We start from the raw sequence: 22,247 nt of genomic DNA on the forward strand, positions 1-22,247 counted from the left end.
TGTGGGTATCTCAAACTTGCTGCTAGAAGGATGATAGAGGCAGGAACTCTCAAGGCAGTGAAGAATCATTTAGATGAGCACTTGAAATGACATAGAATACAAAGCTGGAAAATGGGATCAGAATAGGTGGATTTTTGGTGACCACTGCGAATCCGATGGCTAAAGGGACTCCTTCTGTGCAGTTAAAGAAGCTATGACTGACTTATTCAACTCTGGAAGCTATCTCTCCAGCCCACTGTTGGTTCTAGTTTGTATAGGTTGTTGTAACTGGCACTTCTATTTAAAATAATTGACTACCATATTGAATTGGACAAAATATAATTTGTGCTTCATCAAACTGTCATGAGTTTATTTTATTTGTTCCAGTCTCAAGTTCCCCCCCCCCCCCCCCCCCAACAACTGACATCAAGTGGCATATTATAGATCGATTTAAAGGGACAAGTACCAAGCTAAACCCGAATAAATAAAAATGCAACTTTTCTTTGTTTGCACTTTGTTAAAAGTGAACACAAACAATGGAACATAAAGTAGCATTTTCACAATGAATTGTTTACATGTGAGGAATCTGATTTTGATCAACGTATATTTGGAACATAGGAAAGGAACTGTAAATGTCATATTTCAGGCAATGCTCTGAATGTTTATGTTGCTAATTATGAATTGTGGTATGTTTTCCAAAGAGACTGACCCTCCAACCATAATGAAATATGGTAGCAAACTACAGTAAAGCGTGAGTGTTATCTTGTCAAAGGAAAGCTTGTGATTCAATGCTTTTTTTTCTTTCTTTTAATACAGTGGTTAATGAAAATGTCAGTCTAGTGATATCCCGGCAACTGCTGACTGACTTTTGCTCCCACCTACCAAGTCTTCCAGATGCTACAGCTAAAGAAATCTACCACTTCACTTTGGAAAAGATCCAGCCTCGAGTCATTTCATTTGAAGAGCAGGTGAGAGCCTGATGGATAATAACTAGCCATATTTATTTGCCTTAAAAGAAGCATGGTTTAATTTTTAGTTGTGAAAGCATTTAATTGACTTTTCTTTTAACTATATACAGCTAAGAAATCCCCTGTATTTAGTGGATTATCCTCATTCCGTGCTGATATGATGAGTAACTTGTAGTGTGAAACACTGGTGACTAGAATGGACCTTCGATCCACTGCACTTGGAAAATATGAAAACAGGTTTTTGAGGCATGAGAAACCTCAGGTTTTTTTTAACAACATGACACTAAATTTGAAATGAATTATTAAAATACTTCAGTTTGCACAAAAAATTGCACTTCAGGTTTCCAGAATAAATGAAGCCATTACCCATTCTGACCCAGTTTAAGTCTGTTGGAATTAATATCATGGAATGCCTTTAGGGCCTCTCTTACAGGTTCTGAAACAGAACAGGACAACTTTTATTCTATTTTCAGCCAGCCCACTTTAATGCTTTGTGGTGCTCATGTCTGTAATCTGTAGTCTGTAGTTTATAGGCAGAGCTGTAACAACTTGGAGAATGATTAAGCAGACATTTCCAGAACACTACCTGAGTGAATGAAAGTAGTCAGTTTGTTCGGATTCTGTTCTCCACCTTGGAATGTGGGTTGACATGGTAACTAAATAAGAGGAGATAAAAATCTAGAGAAAAATATTCTTATTTTCCATGCAATGATGCAAATTTATGTTAAAAAAACTTAATGTAAATTCAAAAACAGGTAATTCAGAAGCTACTAACTATTTACTTTTGTATCCTAATCATGAGTTTTATACGTATGTGATTGATCTGTTTAATTTCTCAGGTGGCTTCCATACGACAGCATTTAGCCACCATCTATGAGAAGGAAGAAGACTGGAGAAATGCTGCTCAAGTTTTGGTGGGAATTCCGTTAGAAACTGGGCAAAAGTGCGTATTGAATAAATTCCAATTCAAATGTTGTGTGCAGTATTATAGATATTTTAAAGATGTTTGCATTTAAAACTATCCACAAATCATTGCACATTAAAGCACTTCAATGTTTCAATTAATTAATAATAAATTTTTACTTAAATGTCAATCATATTTGAGTGAACATTTAAAGTACCATAACATAAAAGGTTATAGGGCACATGCTGGCAAATAGGATTAGAATAGACAGATTGCCTGTGCAGAAACAATGGATGGAAGGGCCCCTTTCCATGCTGTAAGATTCTGTGTCTCTATTGTGAATAATGTGACTGATTTAGTTGACAAATATAATTAGTTCCTTTGGTGGTGTTGATGCAATTACCTCAACATGGATGGCACATTTAGATAATTGAATCTGGGCAATTTGCAGAAAAGCCTTTCCAATACTGCTTTAGTTTCTTATTTTGCTGTCTCCTGCCTCTGTATGGCTGTTGATTTTTTGGCAAAGAGACTGGGTGAGTGAATGGGATAAGCCCACTTCCATTTTCTTGAAGCACAGTGATTTGTGTGAGATTGGCTGAGTAATGTTTCTTGATTTTTCCCTTTCTCCTTATTGGGAATGATTTAGTATCTCCTATGTCCATTCTGGTAACAAGTCTAAGTTAAGAACTCATGGTTTGGAAAAATAAAACTCCATTCCAATCATTCCACAACATGGTCTTATAGTTGCGCTGCCTGAATTTAACAGCTGTTTCCATTTCTTAGTTGGAATTGTTTTACAGCTACAATTGATTTAACAACTAGAGTAATAGTAATATTTCTTAGACTATTAATCAAGAGACCCAGGTAATGTTCTAGGATCTGGGTTTTAATCCAGTTGTGGCAGATGGTGGGATTTGAATTCACTAATAATCTGGAATGAAGAATTTATGAAACCAGCGCCGATTGTCAGGCTAGTCATTCACTAATGTTACTAAAGGAGGGAAATCTGCTGTTCTAACCTGGTCTGGCCTACATGTGACTCCAGACCCACAGCAACTTGGTTGACTCTAAACATTTTAGGGTTGAGCAGTAAATGCTGGTTCAGCCAGAGGAATCCACATCCCATGGATGAATTGAAACAAAACTTGATGACCCACACTCTATCATAACCACCAAACAAGAGGATTAATCCTGGTTCAAGGCAGACTGTAGTGGAGGTTGCCAGGAGCAATTAGCACTAGCCAGCAAGGAAATTACACAAATATTCAAAATGACAGCACTCAGTTCTTCAGAGTAAAAGACAGGCATGTGCAAATATCTTCATGCAAAAGTACTAGCTGGGTGAATTATCTCGGCCTCCACCATTGTTTGATGCAAGTCTTCAACCAATTCAGTTTACTCCATGTGATTACTCCAAATGGCTGAAGACAGTGGACGTGGGCTCTGACATGTTCTATGGTATTGAAGTCTTGCAGCTTTAGAACATTGCCACTTACAGTTCTTCTGCAAATTGCAGGCTGTCCTCACTGGGAAATATAATTCTATTTCTCTACCATTAATTGTTCAAAATACTGGAACATCCTATCTACTAGGAATGTTGGAGAACTTTCATCAAACGGACTGCAACAGTCCGAGAAGGTGTCTCCCCTTCGGCACGTTAAATCCAATGAGAAATGGGTAATAAGTATGGATCAAGCCAGCAAAGCTCACATCCTGAGAAGATGTATAAAATGAAAGTATTAGAACTTTTAAATAAAACCTGCAATCTGTTAAACATTCAGTAAAAGAGAAAACAAACAATAATTACTTTGAGTTTAGTATCCAAAGGAAATAAACACTTCTCTGCCTTTAATCCTGGATCAAAGATTATAGTGTGCAACACCTCAGTTAATTTTCAATGATTTTGTTCTTTGTTAAAAAAATTGGATGTTTAGTTTTAAATATTCTTTTTAAAGGCAATATAACGTGGATTATAAACTCGACACCTATCTGAAAATTGCTCGTTTGTACCTGGAAGATGATGATCCTGTGCAGGCAGAAGCTTACATAAATCGGGCCTCTCTACTTCAAAACGAATCCACCAATGAACAACTGCAGATACATTACAAGGTAGAATTTCACTTTGGAAAATAGCTACAATTACATAGCTAAAGACAGGAATGTCAGGGATAAAAGTTCTACAATATGGAAGAATGCAGTAATTCCATCTCTGTTGTCATCTCCAGTAATATGTACCTCAAGTTGAATTTCCTGTCTGATTTGAGTTAGCTGATTGCAGCCAAGGGAACAGTGTGTAGATTTCATTTGTCCTAGAATCCTTGGTTCAGGCAGGAAGAAAGTCAGCTGGGATTCTCATTCCTGCTTTTGATTCATTGTTGGAAAATTGTTTGAACATATGATAATATTGTGGGCATGGGTGGGCACAGGTAAAATTGGGCCCAATTCTACTTTTAGGTTACTATTTGAATCTGAATCCAACATCCTTTAAGGATGTATATAACAGCTCACTGTGTCTTAGGTTTTTGAATGCTTTGTTACGAATTCCAATTCCCTTTCCCAACTTTGGTAATGCTTTCTACATATTGATCACCATTACTATTGATTTTAAAAGTGGACACACCAAAATCCATTATTTAAAAGATGTTTTTGCTTTTTGTCTATTGTAGAGTTGGTGTAAAGCATAATTATTATCCTATAATCCTGTAGAAATAGCTCAATACATGAAAATGAAAGTTAGGATGCCAGTGGGAAACTCATTTCAAAACAAATGGCTGTCTGGATTTAAGGAAAATGTGTGGAGTGTGCAGTAGAGTGTTTAAGGAAGCAGTAACCAGCATTTAAGAATTAACTTAGCTTGACTGACCGATTCAAGTTCCTGTTCGAATGCCTTCATCAGGTTAGGATGTTAGTTAGTGGCAAACTAAACTTTTATTTAATATTGCATTTGATAAATTACCAAGTGTAAGCCAATGGGCAAAAATGTCAGATGAAGCACTTTGATGGGAAGATTGGAGGAGCTGACTGTGTTTTTAAATGGAGAAAGACTGCAGAAAATGACGGAAGAATTTGGAAGTCTTTGTGCATAAAACTCAAAACCTAGTGTACAAGTCCACCAGGCTTTAGGAAAGGCAAGTGGAATGTTAGCTTTTATTTGAAAGTGTCAAATAGGGAAATATTGATAAGTCTGTACAAGGCACTAGCAAACCACAGCAAGAATGCTATGAACAGTTTTGGGGCCTGTTATCTACTGGCATTGGAGGCAGTCGAGAGAAGGTATACCGAAGTGATTGTGGCTAGGGAGAACCTGTCTTATGAGGAGAGGTTGAGTAGTTTGGGCCTGTACTCATTGTAGTTTAGTAAAATGAGACAACCTTATGTAAACGACCCATTCTTAATGGGACTTGACAGGGTAGTTGTGGTAAGGTTGTTTTCCCTTAATACATAGTCAAGCACCAGAGGGCATAATCTCAGAATAAGTGTGGCAGATGGAGACAGATGAACAGGAGTTTCTTCAAAAAGGGCTGTGAATTAGTGGAATCTTGTATTAACCATTTGAGGGCTGTCAAAGCAGTGTCTTTAGGAATATTCAAGGAGGAGATGAACAGATTTTTAATCAGAAAGGGGATCAAGGGTTATGTTAGTAAAGTGGAGCTGAGGTTGATCACATCAGATGAGATCTCACTAAATGGCAGAGCACACCAGATAGGCTGAATAATCTAGTTCTGGTCTGATGTTCTTATGATCCTGTAGTTAATAGTTATGATTTAATTATAGAAAATATTGAACTTTTCTTCCTGAATCCCTGCAAAATACTTTTAATTTTGTTTAGCTGTTATACTGTGCATAACAAGCACCTTCTGGTCAGGGGGTTGGAAAGACTGAGGACGAAAGAGTAAACGCAAGACGTTTTCAAAACAAATACTATGGGTAATTGGAGGAAAAACACTGAAGTCAAACTGTACAACCCCCAAAAGCAAATCTGTAATACATAGTCTTTAAGCTGCACAGGAGACCGAGATGTTTGACTGTTCCACAGATGTCTAGCATGATTTGTTTCTTCAGTGTTTCAAGTTTCCTGCGTTTTTATTTTTTCTGTTCAAATATTTCCCTAGGTTATAACTAAATTGCTTTGCTTTCAGAAATGTTTGAAAACCATGCAAATGTGCAAGTGGGATCAGAGGTCTGACTGAAGTACACAATTTGAAATTGCTTTGTTATTTATGCTTGTATTTTTAGCTTCTAATTATCATTTCAGTGTAAATGTTTGCATAATTACAAACACATTGCTCTTTTCTTCCGTTCTGTAACCCTTGTAATCTTTTGTGCCAGTGCAATATTATTTTTGTGGTAGACTAATCTTCAAATCTCCATTTAATTTTTTTTTGTGGTAAACATCAGAATAACTTTGTCAAGCTTGGATATGTGTAAACTTATAAAAAAAAGATTTTATGTTTGTCATTTGATTTAGTGATTCTCGGTGGTTAAAAGCTTTTATTTTCAGATATATATAATATGATTTTATCTTCAGGTATGCTATGCCCGTGTCCTCGACTACAGAAGGAAATTTATTGAAGCTGCACAACGATATAATGAACTTTCATATAAATCTATAGTACATGAGACTGAGCGACTAGAAGCATTAAAGCATGCACTACACTGCACCATTCTAGCATCAGCAGGTAATAACATTTATATTGTTGATCAGTAAAGTTAGAGCTGTGGGTACTTCTAGCAACAACGTATACGATAAACTTCTGGTTGAGTTGACACATTTTGGTTTGCCGGTCTAAGTTTTATCAGGTATGCTTGTTCAATTTCTACGTAGAGTAGCATTCAAACTGCTGGTTTTCACAAATGGATAGGTGCATAATTATGTGAAAATTAAATTTCTTTAAAAAAAAAAGTGCAACTTTAGCTTTGATTTCATACCTTTTTAAATGTTTCTAATTCAAAATTCCTTTGGAGTTAGGAATAAAAGAATGGCCTGGGTTTCAGACCCTTCCATAGCTGTACTCCATTCTTTGTCTTTGTTGGGAGCTCACGAAGCATGTCCATGATAGATAATGATTTTTCAAAAGCAGTCATGTTTAAAATATGAATTTTACCATCTTGCAGTTAGATTCCTTATGTGTTGCTGGAGCAGATAACTAGCTTCAGTACCAATCTTCAGAATGTTTTAAAGATTCTGCATTTTATTGATATGTTCTCATTTCAGAAAAGCATAAATTATACTTGGTTTAATGTTTAAGGAAGACATCACATAGTAGCATGGAAAGTGACTTGAATGCAGACATCATGGAAATATATTTCAGTAAATGTGGCTGATTGTTCAAGTCAGGTGCATCTCGGCCTATTCTTCCATAGTTTGTCACAGGCTAGGTTTTATGATGTGAAATGTCAAGAGCTATTAAAAGGTGTGTGCCATAGAAATATCCTCATATTTAAAATAAGACATCAAATGGAATGAATTTAGAGCAGAAGATATTTTAAGCAAACCCAATTTGATGTATAGATGCAACATTGTGAACAAATGCTGCAATGCAACATAGTTAAGTTTTATTTTAGATTCCTTACAATGTGGAAACAGGCCCTTTGGCCCAACATGTCCACACCGACCCTTTGAAGAGCAACTCACCCAGACCCATTCCCCTACACGTACCCCTTCACCTACCACTACGGGCAATTTAGCATGGCCAATTCACCTAACCTGCACATTTTTGGACTGTTGGAGGAAACCCACACAGACATGGGGAGAATGTGCAAACTCCACACAGACAGTTGCCTGAGGCGGGAATTGAATCTGGGTCTCTGGCGCTGAGAGGCAGTAGTGCTTAACACTGTGCCACCGTGCCGCCCATTTAAGTTTTATAATTCTGCTGGTTGTTTCTTCCTCCCCACCCTAGGACAGCAGCGTTCCCGTATGCTGGCAACCCTGTTCAAGGATGAACGCTGCCAGCAGCTTGCAGCTTATGGCATTCTAGAGAAGATGTATCTGGATAGAATTATTCGAGGGAACCAGCTGCAGGAGTTTGCTGCCATGCTGATGCCTCATCAGAAAGCCACAACTGCTGATGGTAAAGTCTTGACAGTCAGTTTTTATCCTATTTTACACCTTTTTTGCAGTGTAAAATAGAATGGTTTGTGGATGATAAATTTAAAACATGCAACTACAAATGTTATTTTAACGGAATGAATATGAGCACCTTGTCTGGCTGCGTATTCATCTCCGCATGATGTTGTTCACACAGTCAAATTAAACCTAGTTAATAATCTCATTTATTGTTGAGTTCTACACCTAACCATCTTAAGTGTCACAAAGTAAAAGACCAAGAGACTGGTGTCGGTTGCAGCCAAGTGAGATAAGTCCAAGATAAATATTAATATAGGATGTAGGTCAACTCACGTGGTGGGAGGCGTTCATTGAAGAGAGAGGTGGACACTTAGTAAAAGGTGAGGAGCATCAAATGGAACAGAAACTGTAGTATTGCCTGATTGCGTCAAATTACACATTGCATTTTCTTACCTGCATTAATATCCTCTCAGTTCCTGGTAGCACAAATACAATGCTTGTTAACAAGCAAGCGATGAGCATACCTTTAATGTTGGCTGCAGTTGTGGACATTACCACGCTAAGTGGAGCACCAAGCATGCAAGGGCACAATCACAATGATGTATCACAATATTTCTGTGGTTGGCATAGTGCATTGCTGCAGTCAGGGACTCATTTAGAATAGTCAGTGATTTCACTTCAATTAATGGAGCATTTAGATTTAACATTTAGCACACACTGCGAATATTGCATTAAAATTTTGATATTATTCTAAAGCAATTTGAGTAAGGTGTTGTACTTTATAAAGTCAAACATGGTGTCACCAGGAGTTTACTGTATTATTTATAAACTTTCTAGCATATTTATTTGGATGATATTTTACAACAGCAAACAAATACAGCGGATTCAGTTGTGTGTACTTTTTTTAAAAAAGTAATTTTTAATACTTGATTTGATGTTTTGTCATTAATAGAATTCAAAAACATCTGCAGACATGTAGCTATGGCAAAAGTAATAATTAACCTAACTAATTTTTCTGAAACTGTATGTGAATGACTAGAGACCGATGAGTATGCATGAAGCATACTATTTAGAATGCAGATTCAATTACCATTGACAGCTGTTAGTTGATTTCAAACTGGATAGCACCTAGAATGTCATAGTTTCCCCCGGGTGGGAAAAGGGCCCAAATTCCTTTTCTGATCAAACTCTTGGGGTTGGCATTTTCATTGAAACTGCACTGAATCAGTGCCTTCAACTGAGGAGTGGAAATAGGATCATTGCATTTTTAAAGTAATAGATATCCTAAAACATTGTAAAGATCTTAAAATATTTATGTGGCAACTTGTTTCTGATTAAATTGGCATTTAACAATTCAGCTGCTGAGTACAATTAAAATTTCTGATTCCTTTATTTGGAAAACACTTTAATGAATGGAGAGTATGTAATGACAAATTGTTGATTTCTTTGTTTGGGGATAAATTGCATTGATTTAACTCAGGACTGGACTAACTATACAATGTCTGTCATTAAATATTCTATCAATATTTATGATGTCAAGGTTTTTGTTAATGTATCAGTTTTATTTTAACCGAGACCATTTGCTATATAGTTTGGCATCTTCCTGGATATTTATTTTGTGAATGGCTCATTACCTAGAAGTGACCAAATGAAAAACTGCTGCATGTACTGCAATCTCTTGGGTCTAAATCTGTCTACCCATAATTTGTAATTTATCATGCTCGGTTTTTAATTTGTCAATTCAGATGTTAACTTTTGATGCAGTGATTTTGAATGTGCCATTGTTTAACTGACTAGCACAGTACTGTCCATCCGTTTGCTTTTAGAAACTGTAGACGCATCCCAAGCATCTTGAACTAAAACCCTTGTTAAACTCCATGCTTACATTTTTTATATGGATTTCAAACTGATGGTATCAACGCATCAGGCATCCTGACTTTGATTGACTTGCCAATTCTCTTCAGAACTTCAGCCCAGGAAAGTTCAAACAATATTAGTCATTACATCAAAACAATAGGTACAAATAGAACTAGGAATGAATTCCCAAATTTCAGAGAATGTGTTCTCTGAAGGCTCTGACTTAAGCATCACAGAGGTGGTACACTGTCCGGAAGTGCCTTCTGGTGACTTTATCTGGTATTGTTTTAAGATTTGCAGTGGTCTGTCAAAGGTGCTTTTTTTTTTGCTGTGTGGAATAACACTTTAGGTGACCACTTTGGGTTATACTAATGTTTTAAAAAATCTTATATCGCCAAAACACTAGGAGGAAATAAACTTAGATTACATTTTTACAATGTCAGTTACATATAAACATATGAATTAGAATCACTGTAGGCCATTGGGTCCCTTTAGCTTACTCCATCATTCGGTAAGATCGTGACTGATCGGATTGTGGCTTCAACTTTGATCCTATCCCCAATAGCCTCTGAATCTCTTGTTAGTTGAGAATCTAATCAATCTATCCATAGTATTATGGTTACCTTGTAATAGGATTGGAATGGCATAGTGGTAATTATTGCCATCTCCTTAACCAATTAAATTATGTAAATTAATGGTGATATTAAATAATGCTGTTTGTGTGAATTCCATGTATGCTACAAATGATGTAAGCAAGTTCCTCAGTAAATTTTGTGTTGCATTTTAAAGACCTTTGGTCGGCAGGTTTCTTATCGATGAAAGTTTAATCAGTTTAAAAATTCACATGACATTGTATCTATTGTTCATATGATGTTTCCTCCCTTAATACTAGGTTCCAGCATACTGGACAGGGCAGTCATTGAACACAATCTACTTTCTGCTAGTAAACTGTACAATAATATTACATTTGAAGAGCTTGGAGCTTTGCTTGAAATACCACCAGCCAAGGTAAGCTATCATAGTACTGTACTTACTTTCTTGTATTTAAACTTGAAAGAAAATCTCAGGCAGTGAGATACCCAACGATTTCCATTTAACAGGTAGCAATACCCTTCATTGTTTATGTCTAGACATTAATTCATTTAATTTACACAGAAGAAAACCGCTTTTGAAGTGAGTACATCCTACTTTGTGAATACGTTATTTCAGCATGTTTTTCATTTTTTTGATATTAGTGATGAATTGATGTAGCTACATATTGCAGCAACATTGATAAAATAAATGTCAATTTTTAGCAGCACAGGTTTTTGTTTAGATCTTAAGCTACAGGAGAATGATCTTGCAATGAATTAAGACATTGTCCATTTGCCTCCCTATGTTCTTATCTGACCTAGATTATTAAGATTGCACTTGGAACTGTGTAACTCAAGTTGTTAGCCAGTCCTATTGAGAATCTGCTATGGATTAGATAAACTTTACCATTGAAGTAGGAAACACTTTCTAAGACTTGGATTAAACTTGAATTTATTGTGAAATCATTTAAAAGAGGCTGACTATATTTCTTTAAAGTAGACTTTGATAGATTTTGTTTCTTTATCAAGTGTAAGTTGGAAACCTCCTTCAGTAAAATTACATATTCGTCTCTTAGAATCCCTACAGTGTGGAAGCAGCGCCATTCAGCCCATCAAGCCCAGACCGACCCTCCAAAGCAAATCCCATCCAGACCGCCGCACCGCGCCCCCCCACCCTGATCCTATAAAACTGCATTTCCCATAGCTAACCCATGTAACCTGCACATCCCTGGAAATTATTAGCAATTTCACATGACCAATCTACCTAACTGCACATTTTTGGGCTGTGGAAGGAAACTGAAACATCTGGAGGAATCCAGTGCAGACATGGGGAGAAAATGCAAACTCCATACAGCGGGTCATCTGAGGCTGGAATTGAATCTGGATCTCTGGCACTGTGAGGCAGCAGTGCTAACCACTGAGCAACTGTGCTACCCCTTTCAAGAAGCACCATCTGTACCAAATACATCTTTAACAGAGAAGGGTAATTTTGACAATAATTACCCATCCACCATCTTTCAAGAAAATAACAGCACAATTGAATCATCTAACGATTGACCAAAAGCAAAAAGAAAACTGCCTGTCTTCCTGTGTTCTATTGTCACCGATTTTTCTTGCTGAACTATTTTGATCCACAGCAAGCAGTAATCTTCAGTGGCTCAGTTGGTAGCACTCCAGCCTCTAAGCTGGAAGGTCCTGGGTTCCAGTCCTACTGCATGAGCTGCTGAGCACAGAAGGAATTCTGTTTGAGTTAAAGCAGCTTTAGTCTGCCTGTGAAGTCCTTCTATTCGTTGACATCATTTTCCAGGGGAGAAGCTACAAAAGGAAAGCTAGTTTTTGGTTTACCAAACTGATTGGGATGACAGGGCTGACTGAGTCGGTTAGAATTGCATTCAGGAGTTTAGAACATTGAGGTGGAGGTGGGTGTGGAGGGGTAAAGCTATATATCGAAACCTATATTTCTAATAGGACTAATCAGTTAGATGCAAGATGGATTTTCCCAATGGTGAAGGCGTTCCAAACCAGAAGTCATAGATTAAGGATAAAGGCTGAGCCTTTCCGGATTGTGATGTGGAGAAATTTCTTCACCGAACGTGATGAACCTGTAGAATTCTGTACCACAAAGTGGTTGAGGCCAAAACATTGTGTTTTCAGGAAGGAGGTAGATATTGCTCTCAAGGGATATGGAAGGTGGGGGCGGGGGAATGACGGTATTAGGGTATTGAGCTCAATGATCAGGATGAATGGCAGAGTAGGCTTAAGGGGTTGAATGGTCTTTTACTGCTCCAACTTCTATTTTTATATTTGGATTTAGAAGTTTTTCACTCCACATTGTTTTAAATTGCTCAATAAAATACCACTTGCTGATAGGCAGACCTTGATCTGCATCCAAACAATTCAATAATATTAAGAGAATGATGAATCCTTTTTGTGAACTTTTCTTTTGTAAGGGGAAGCCAGCAATCTGAGTTGTAACATAAGGAGCACAGTCAGTTCTAAGAGCTGCTCGGTGACTACATTCAACTTTATTGAGCATTACAATTGGGGTTTATTGCAGAATTTTCATTTGGCCAGTTGGGTCATTGAAGAGGAGTTCAAAAGTTACAGGCAGTCTGTGAAAAAGGTACAGGTGGTTGGAGAAACAAACACAGAGATAGAATTAGTTTCCATGTTAGGATTGCCACAGTTAGCAATACTGCTGGGAAGACAGGCAAACTACACAGTCCGTGCAACTGACAAGTGAGGAGTAGAGAGCAGCTGGGTGGCTGTCTGTTAGAACTCGGGAGGAAGTTAGCAATTAATAGGCATTAAGCACTTTGAAGAAGCTTTGTGGAGCTGAGAAGGTGGGAAAGTTGCCGACATTATTGGGAGATGCTTGGAAGATGATTGTGAACATTAATACTTCAGTACACATAAGACCGTGATTTTTGAAAAGTTCACAAGCAGTATTTGCTTGGCCTAATGAACTAGATTGAAGATCAGAGGGGGTAACTCCAGGGCAGGACTGGTGGTGAGGCGAGCTGGAGTCATGCTTGTGAATGAGTGTCAGAGTGCGGTTTTGGGGAATGTCGCCCCAGGAAAGGAGGATGACCAACGGAGCTGGAGCTGTTGTTAAGGCAGTATGTGGTTGAGCAGTTCTTGAGAGGGAGCTTTAAGGCTAGATCAGCAAATTGTAATCCCTTGTTTGTTGAGATTTTATGACCTGTTCTGCCATTAATGAGTGAAGGCACTTGTGAGAAATCGGAGGATTTGGCTTGATTGCATTAGCCATCTGAGATGTGCTGTAGCTGTTCAATCACAATCTATTAACCGTATTTACCACATGAATTCTGAATATAAGTTGTACATATTGTGAATTGAATTACTGTTCCACTGTCCCGTAATAAAGTTTATTGTTTAAAACTGTGAAATCTTGTAACATTATTCTCGTGGTTAGTCCTGTAGATCTCTCTCTTCGTCTGTTGTAGAAATGAAAGTTACTAGTCTTGAGCCAGATTGTAATATAAATTTGGTGATCTGGTCTGGGGTCTTAATAGCAACTTGAAAGGAATGCCAGATGTAAGATTTGGCTTTTGGTGGAGCTAATTGGAACAACCTCAAAGGAGGAGTAGAATTTGTAATTGGAATTTCATCTAACACTGAAAAGGTTGGAGATTTATCTGACTTAAAGTAAGAATATTATATCTAATGATCTCGTAGCTAAAATTGGCTTATGGCCTAAATTTGGAAAGATCTGTTGCAACGTAATCTGACAATTGAAAAAAGGATAGAAAATCTTAATGGCAGGAATGACCTGTCAATTTTTCTGTACGTCTGTGTCATTAATGTGTCTCACTTCCAGGTGTTTGAACAAAACGCACCACGTTTTTTAAAAGTATTTGGAAAACTGACGAACTCCGACTGAAGTAAACTTTTACCTTTCAGCTTATACTTGTATATTATTTTTTCTATCCTGTGCCAAATCAAATACCCCGACTGACCCTCTACATCATGATCATTACTAATTTGAATACCATAATCATGACTCCATGCTTTTTTATTGATTTATTCATTCATAGGATATGAACAAGACAAAGGTCAGTTTTTATTGCTCATCTCCAATTGCCCAGTGAAGATGTTCTAATCTTTCATAATATTATCCATCTTTGCTAATTTGATGCCATGTGTTAGCTTTAAAGTTGACCTTTTGACCCACTCTTCCAGATAATTTCTGAAAATGTTTGAGTACAGTTCCTAACATGAGATTAGAAATGAAGATGATCAGGCAGGCAACTTTGAATACTGAAATGGCATTAGTGTTCAGTGACACAAAGCTGTAATAAATCATGATGGAGGATAATTAAATATGTTGCTTAGCCAAAGTTGTATTCACTTCTTTTGAAAGAGGTTGCATGCTATACCTTGATGGATAAGACACGTGTGAAACAACATCAAGTCAGTCTTTCTTGTCCGGTAGCCTATGTGCATGAGGCATTATGGTGAGAAAAGTAGGACAGAAATCCATTTTTATCCCAGTCCTCTGAGCTAACCATCCACTTACTTTTCATTCACCAGCTTTTGGTAACCTGTGAACTTGGCACTCAAACCTTATATGTTGAGAAGATTAATTCCACAGATTTTAGGCTAATCTGAACTCTTTTTGCTCGTACTTACTTTTCTAAATCTTCATGCCATTTGTTTTGTTCTTGTTCTGGATATGATCAGCATATCCCCTTAGCTAAAGTGTTTTTAAAACTTTGATTATCAACAAAGGAATTGTCAAGAGTTGAGATTGGGTGAAAGATGCTCTTTGTCAATCCAGCAGTTGTCATATGCTTCAAGGTAAAAACAATGACTGCAGATGCTGGAAACCAGATTCTGGATCAGTGGTGCTGGAAAGGCACAGCAGTTCAGGCAGCATCCAAGGAGCAGGAAAATTGATGTTTTGGGCAAAAACCCTTCAGGAAGTGTAGAGTGAGAAGAGCACTACTTTGGTTTGACAAGAGATTAGTCTATGCTGGGGCACCAAATCTTGAGATTACTGGTCGAAGCAAGGCTGTTGGCAGAGATATGTTTAAAGTCAATCCAACTCGTATGCTGATGGTTTTTCAAAACACATTAGGCGGCACATCAAAGTTGCATTTGTGTAAAACTTTTCTTAACTGTATAATGATGCAAAGCTCTTTTGCAACCAATGAAGTACTTTTGAAGTGTAGTCACTTTGTACCTTAGTTAAGACAGCAGTCAGTTTTCACACAGCCAGGTAGCACAAGCAATAAAGGGACAATGACGAGACAATTTGTTTAATGTCAGTTGAGGAATTGATTTTGATCTGGACGCAAGATAGAACTCGTTACCACTGTTACAACAGCTCTATAGGATGCTTAACATTTACCTAAGAAGCCGGATAGGATGTGGATAAATGTCTCGTCCAAAAGATAGTGTCCTCCAATATTTCAGCAATCCCTTTATACTGTCCAAACATGTTCGCCAACGTTTGAGCTGAAGTCTTTGGAGTGGTTCTTGAACCAATTATCTTCTGAATCAGGGATGAGTATTACCAACTGAGCCACAATTAACACTGAATGCAGTTTTGTGACACTGCAGAGAAAAGGTGATGTCAGCAAACCCTATCTATGTCCACCAGGATACAGTATCACAACCCATTTTTAGATGAAGCATCCCGTCAACTTTAATTGTGGGAGGGCTGTCTTCACAGTGTACTGGTTACTAGAGAGCTAGATATATGGCTCTTTTTTTATATATAAAAGAGCGAGTACTAAATCTGTTGATTGGATATTGTGTTTAATTACGTACAGGTAGTATCCCATTCACGAGAATTTCAGTTGTGCTCCTATAAGAGGAACATATTATATGAAGTGGCTACACCATTTTTTGGTTACACTTCTGTTCATGCTTTTAATCTTTGGCCACGTGGTGCAGAGGTAGGTCGGCAGATAAGCCCCTCCTCCTGGGGCTGTTCTGGATTAGAGTGCCTATCAACATTGTAATTGAAGGGTTGTTCAGCCTGATTGCCTATCTCTCCTCCATGGTTACATCCACAAGGAGCTTTGTCGTGAATGTTTTGGTCATGGACTCCAACTGTGCAATGCTAGACAGAGTATGTGAGGCTAATTGATTAAAATATTATCTTAATTTGCTTAATATTGAGGATCAGTGCAAGGTTAAGGTATTATTTGCTTCAGGCTTAGTGATGCCAGCACTTTGAAATCATTAAAAAGAATTAAAATTCCATGTAAAAACTGGTTGAAACCACTTTAGATACTGACATGTCTAGAGACCTAGTTATTTTGTTGAGTAATCCCTTTACTTAAAATGTACAAATGAAACTTGACATTAAGCAAGGCAATTACGCTCAGGCAATTATTTTTGGAACGTCAGTTTATGTGCAGTTTATCCAGTCAGGACATTTTATTAGAAGGTTAGAGAAATATTAATGACGTGTCATAAAAATTAGGAGAAGAAGAACAAATTGTCTGAATATTACACAGACAATTTGTTTGCCATTGAAATTCTGCGAAAAGGATGTAGATGTAATTGATGAATTATATGAGAATAATAGAAAAGATTTGTAAGAATTGTAAAATCTGTTTTTTAAAAAAAATGTCACCGTTTGACTTACATTGATGCAAGACGAGCAACATAGTTCCCATTGATTTAAAGTTATTGCGTAGAGATGCTGTTTGCTTCTGATGACCTGCTTAAGTGTTCCACCAGTCAGTATCATGAAAAAATAATCAAGTCATCTTTCATCTCATTGCATTTTCTGTGAAAAATGGCTGCTGTAAATGCCACATGAGCACTAAATACTGAATTCAAACATTAGTTACATGTGAAAAATGTTGAGATTGTTTAAAAAGGTAAAAATTGTGCAAGTGGTTTATTTTGTCTACAAAGTAGAACTAAATTGAATCCTTTTATATATCTTCCTCTATATTTGAGCAGTTCATTCCTCACACTCACCTAAAAACAAATGAAAGGGGAGAATCCTTGTTGTAGAAGCAGCAGTAGAAAAGAGAAAACTATGGCACAAGACATTTCCACAGAATCTTTGTTGTTACGAACTTGTGTTAAGACCTACAAAGTAATTCTTTAGGTTCATGCAATTACTTTCTCCAGTGTTCAGGCTCTGCATATCATGCCATAGCATTGCAGAGCTGTGCCAAAATGGCCTTGAGCAAGTTGATAAGTGTGCAGAACACGACTAGCCATGCTTTCATTTTTCTGTTGTAATGCAATACGGTGGTACACATTTGATTTATTATTGTCACAAGTATCAAGATATGGTGATAAGTATTGTTTTGTGTGTTAATCAGACCAATCATACCTTACATACATTAGGATAATAGAACAATGCAAAATATAGTGTTATAGCTGCAGAGAAGGTGCACAGAAAGATCAGTTCTAACATGAGAAGTTCATTACTCTCATAACAGTGGGGAAGAAGCCATTCGTAAATCTTGTTGGTACGTGTTTTCAAACTTTTGTATCGTGGAAGAGCATGGAAGAGAGCAAAACCAGGATGGGAGGGGTCTTTGATTATGTTGCCTGCTTTGAGGCAGCAGGAACTATAGATGGAGTCAATGGAAGGAAGAATGGTTTTTGTGATGGATTGGGCTGCATTCACAATCCTCTAATTTGTTTGTGGTCTTGGGCAGACCAGTTGCCATAACAAGCTGTGATGCATCTGGATAGGATGTTTTTTTATGCCTCTATAAAAATTGGTAAGAGTCATTGTTGACATGTCAAATTTCTTAAGCCTTCTGAGGAAGTAGAGGCGTTGGCATGCCTCCTTGTCTATAGCGTTGAGGTGGATGGGCCAGGATTTATGGTTAGTGATGCTCCTTGCAACTTGAAGCTCACCTCACATCAGCACCATTGATACAGACAAGGGCGTGTCCTCCATTCTGCTTGCTGAAATTGATGACCAGCTTCTTCGTTTTGCTGACATTGAGGGAGAGATTGTTGTCATGACCCCATGCCACTAAGCTGGTGATCTCTTTCTTGTACTCAGGCCTGAAACAATACGAGACAGACACACAGGCGGTGTCATCAGCAATTTTGTAAATGGAGTTAAAGCTGAATTTGACCCCACAATCATGAGTGTATAAGGAGTATAGTAAGGGACTGAGTATGCAGTCTTCCAGGGCACTGGTTTTGTGGATTATCGTGGATGTGGTGTTGTGTATTCTTACTGATTGCAGTCAGTGTGTCAGGAAGTCGAGGATTCAACTCCATGGCAGGAAGCAGAGTCCTAGGTCTTGGAGTTTGGAGATGAGTTTGGTTGGAATTGTGGTTTGAAGGTGGAGCTAAAGTCAATAAATAAGAGTCTGACATAGGTGTGCTTGTTATTCAGATCTGCCAGGGAGATGAGATCCATTGTGGACCTATTGCAGTGATAGGCTAATTGAAGCAGATCAAGGTAATCTGGGAGACTGGAATTGATGTGTACCATTACTAACATCTTAGAGTACTTAATAATAATGGATGTCAGAGCCACCAGGCAGTAGGTATTAAGGCACATTGCCTGATTTTTCTTTGGCACGAGGGTGATCGTGGTCGTCTTGAAGCAGGTGGAAACCTCACATCGTAGTAAAAAGAATATAAAGATGTCTATAAATGCACCATTGGAGCCAGTTGTTTTCTGTGAATGCACCCACAAGAAGGCCAATCTGACATCTGCAGCAGTGACTGTGGGTACAGGTGCATCCGAGGCTGTTGGGGCCGTTGACATCATTTCACTGACATTCTGTTCAAAACGAGCATAGAACGCACTGCGCTCAATGAACAGAGATGCATTTTTTGTAAGTGATTCCACTCTACTGCGCTTTAACCTATTATATTATTTAAGCCTTGCCAAAGTCTATGTTTGTGTGGTTAATCTGGGACTCTAGATTAGTCTGGTATTGTCTCTATGAAGATCATACCTAGATTTCTTGTATAGGTCAAGATCAACCAACCTGAAGGCCTCAGACCTGGACTTCAGTTGTTAAAGGATCTTCTGGCTCGTCCATGGTTTCTGGTTGCAGAACACTTGGATTAATTTCATTGACCCTCCCTCCTCTGCACACTTACTGATGAAGCCTGTGGTGGTAGTGGCAAATTCAGTCTAGGTTAGCCACAGTTCTTGAATATGGACCAGTGCACCGACTCCAAGTAGCCACTTAGAAGTTCATCAATTACCTCAGACCACTGTACAACTTTCTGTACCGGGTCCTCGTGCTTCAGTTTCTGCTTGTTAGCTGGGAGAAAGAGAACTGCCTCTTATGGTCTGATTTACCAAAATGTGGCAGGGATTGGAGTGGTGGGCATCTTTGGTTGTGTAGCAATGATCCAGGGTGTTTGGGCCTCTGGTGGGACAGGAGACATGGTGGTGGTAGGTTGGGAGCATATTCTTGAGGTTGATGTATTTTGTCGATGTATTGAAAGAACCGTGAATAGCACATAGACCACTGGTGTTTAACACTGGATGTTATTTAGAAGTAATAACTTATTATTATGGAATGAATGTTCTTTATTACAGGTTTATAAATTACTGAAAAGCTAATTAGATTGTCTTCTATTGGGAATAAATATACATTAATAAATTATATTACTTATAATGACATATACCATGACTACTCCTTAGACTTGGGAGGTTTGAAGTGTAAAAATACCTTTTAAATTCCATATTCTTTATTTTATAGGAATTGGGTCCTCATTTGATAAGCTTAAGCTAACAAGGTGGAGAAAGTGAGGACTGCTGATGCTGGAGATCAGAGCTGGGAAATGTTTTGCTGGAAAAGCGCAGCAGGTCAGGCAGTATTCAAGGAATAGAAGAATCGACGTTTCAGTCATAAGCCCTTCAGGAATGAGGAAGGTGTGCCAAGCAGGCCAAGATAAAAGGTAGGGAGGAGGGACTTGGGGGAGGGGCGTTGGGAATGCGATAGATTGAAGGAGGTTAAGGTGAGGGTGATAGGCCGGAGAGGGGGTGGGGGCAGAGAGGTCGGGAAGAAGATTGCAGGTTAGGAAGGCGGTGCTGAGTCCGAGGGTTGGGACTGAGGTAAGGTGGGGGAAGGGAAATGAAACTGGAGAAATCTGAGTTCATCCCTTGTGGTTGGAGGGTTCCCTGGCGGAAGATGAGACGCTCTTCCTCCAGGTGTTGTGTTGCCATGGTCTAGTGATGGAGGAGGCCAAGGACCTGCATGTCCTTGGCAGAGTGGGAGGGGGAGTTAAAGTGTTCAGCCATGGGGCAGTTGGGTTGGTTGGTGTTCTCTGAAACGTTCCGCAAGTAGGCGGCCTGTCTCCCCAATGTAGAGGAGGCCACATCGGGTGCAGCGGTTGCAGCAAATGATGTGTGTGGAGGTGCAGGTGAACTTGTGACGGATATGGAAGGATCCCTTGGGGCCTTGGAGGGAAGTGAGGGGGGAGGTGTGTGCACAAGTTTTGCATTTCTTACGGTTGCAGGGGAAGATGCTGGGAGTGGAGGGTGGGTTGGTGGGGGGGTGTGGACCTGACGAGGGAGTCGCGCAGGGAGTGGTCTTTCTGGAATGCTGATAGGGGAGGGGAGGGAAATATATCCTTGGTGATGGGGTCTGTTTGGAGGTGGCGGAAATGACGAAGGATGATATGATGTATCTGGAGGTTGGTAGGGTGGTAGGTGAGGACCAGTGGGGTTGACATGGTTGACGATGCTTTCCACTGCATCTCCTCCACTTCCTGCTCCTCCGCCCTTGAACCCCATCCCTCCAATCGCCACAAGGACAGAACCCCACTGGTCCTCACGTACCACCCCACCAACCTCCAGATACACCGTATCATCATTCGTCATTTCCGCCACCTCCAAACAGACCCCACCACCAATGATATATTTCCCTCCCCTCCTCCATCAGAGTTCCGGAAAGACCACTCCCTCCGCGACTCCCTCATCAGGTCCACACCCCCCACCAACCCAACCTCCACTGCCGGCATCTTCCCCTGCAACCGCAAGAAATGCAAAACTTGCGCCCACACCACCCCCCTCACTTCGCTCCAAGGGATCCTTCCATATCCGTCACAAATTCACCTGCACCTCCACACACATCATTTACTGCATCCGCTGCACCCATTGTAGCCTCCTCTACATTGGGAAGACAGGCTGCCTACTTGCGGAACGTTTCAGAGAACACTTCTGGGACTCCTGCACCAACCAACCCAACCGCCCCATGGCTGAACACTTTAACTCCTCCTCCCGCTCTGCCAAGGACATGCAGGTCCTTGGCCTCTTCCATCACTAGACCATGCAACACGACGCCTGGAGGAAGAGCGCCTCATCTTCCGCCTAGGAACCCTCCAACCACAAGGAATGAATGCAGATTTCTCCAGTTTCCGCATTTCCCCACCCCCCACCTTATCTCAGTCCCAACCCTCGGATTCAGCACCGCCTTCTTAACCTGCAATCTTCTTCCCGACCTCTCCGGCCCCACCCCCTCTCTGGCCTATCACCCTCACCATAACATCCTTCCATCTAACGCATTCCCAACGCCCCTCCCCCAAGTCCCTCCTCCCTACCTTTTATCTTCGCCTGCTTGGCACACCTTCCTCATTCCTGAAGAAGGACTTAAGCCTGAAACGTTGATTCTCCTGCTTCTTGGATGCTGCCTGACCTGCTGTGCTTTTCCAGCAATACATTTTTCAGCTTTTTAAGCTAACAAGGTAGAAAGAACTAGAATTTACGAATCAAGCATAATTTATAAATAAGATTTTTGTAAATACTTAAGAAACGAGCAGTGTGGACAATGCAGAAGTTTATTATTTTTCATAGCCCAAGATTCCTTCAATGCTGTCCTCACAGGCAATATCTTAACTACTTCTATCACTGAAATGTTATTTTGAATCATGTTTCAGAAGAATTAACGCGCAGAAACCATGATAAA

General features: G+C 39.3%; 1 protein-coding gene across 1 annotated transcript in view; it reads left to right on the top strand.

Moving 5' to 3' along the window:
* cops4 (COP9 constitutive photomorphogenic homolog subunit 4 (Arabidopsis)) overlaps positions 1-22,247 on the top strand; it is a 65,393-nt gene that overhangs the window by 21,685 nt on the left and 21,461 nt on the right. Inside the window, exons 3-8 of the mRNA XM_060831912.1 lie at positions 796-947; positions 1,787-1,890; positions 3,810-3,963; positions 6,383-6,533; positions 7,758-7,928; positions 10,674-10,789. Of these exons, the coding sequence (XP_060687895.1) occupies positions 796-947; positions 1,787-1,890; positions 3,810-3,963; positions 6,383-6,533; positions 7,758-7,928; positions 10,674-10,789 (848 nt within the window). The remainder of the gene's footprint in view (positions 1-795; positions 948-1,786; positions 1,891-3,809; positions 3,964-6,382; positions 6,534-7,757; positions 7,929-10,673; positions 10,790-22,247) is intronic.

The sequence above is a fragment of the Hemiscyllium ocellatum genome, chromosome 1 (assembly GCF_020745735.1).
Source record: "Hemiscyllium ocellatum isolate sHemOce1 chromosome 1, sHemOce1.pat.X.cur, whole genome shotgun sequence".
Taxonomy (NCBI): Eukaryota; Metazoa; Chordata; class Chondrichthyes; order Orectolobiformes; family Hemiscylliidae; genus Hemiscyllium; species Hemiscyllium ocellatum.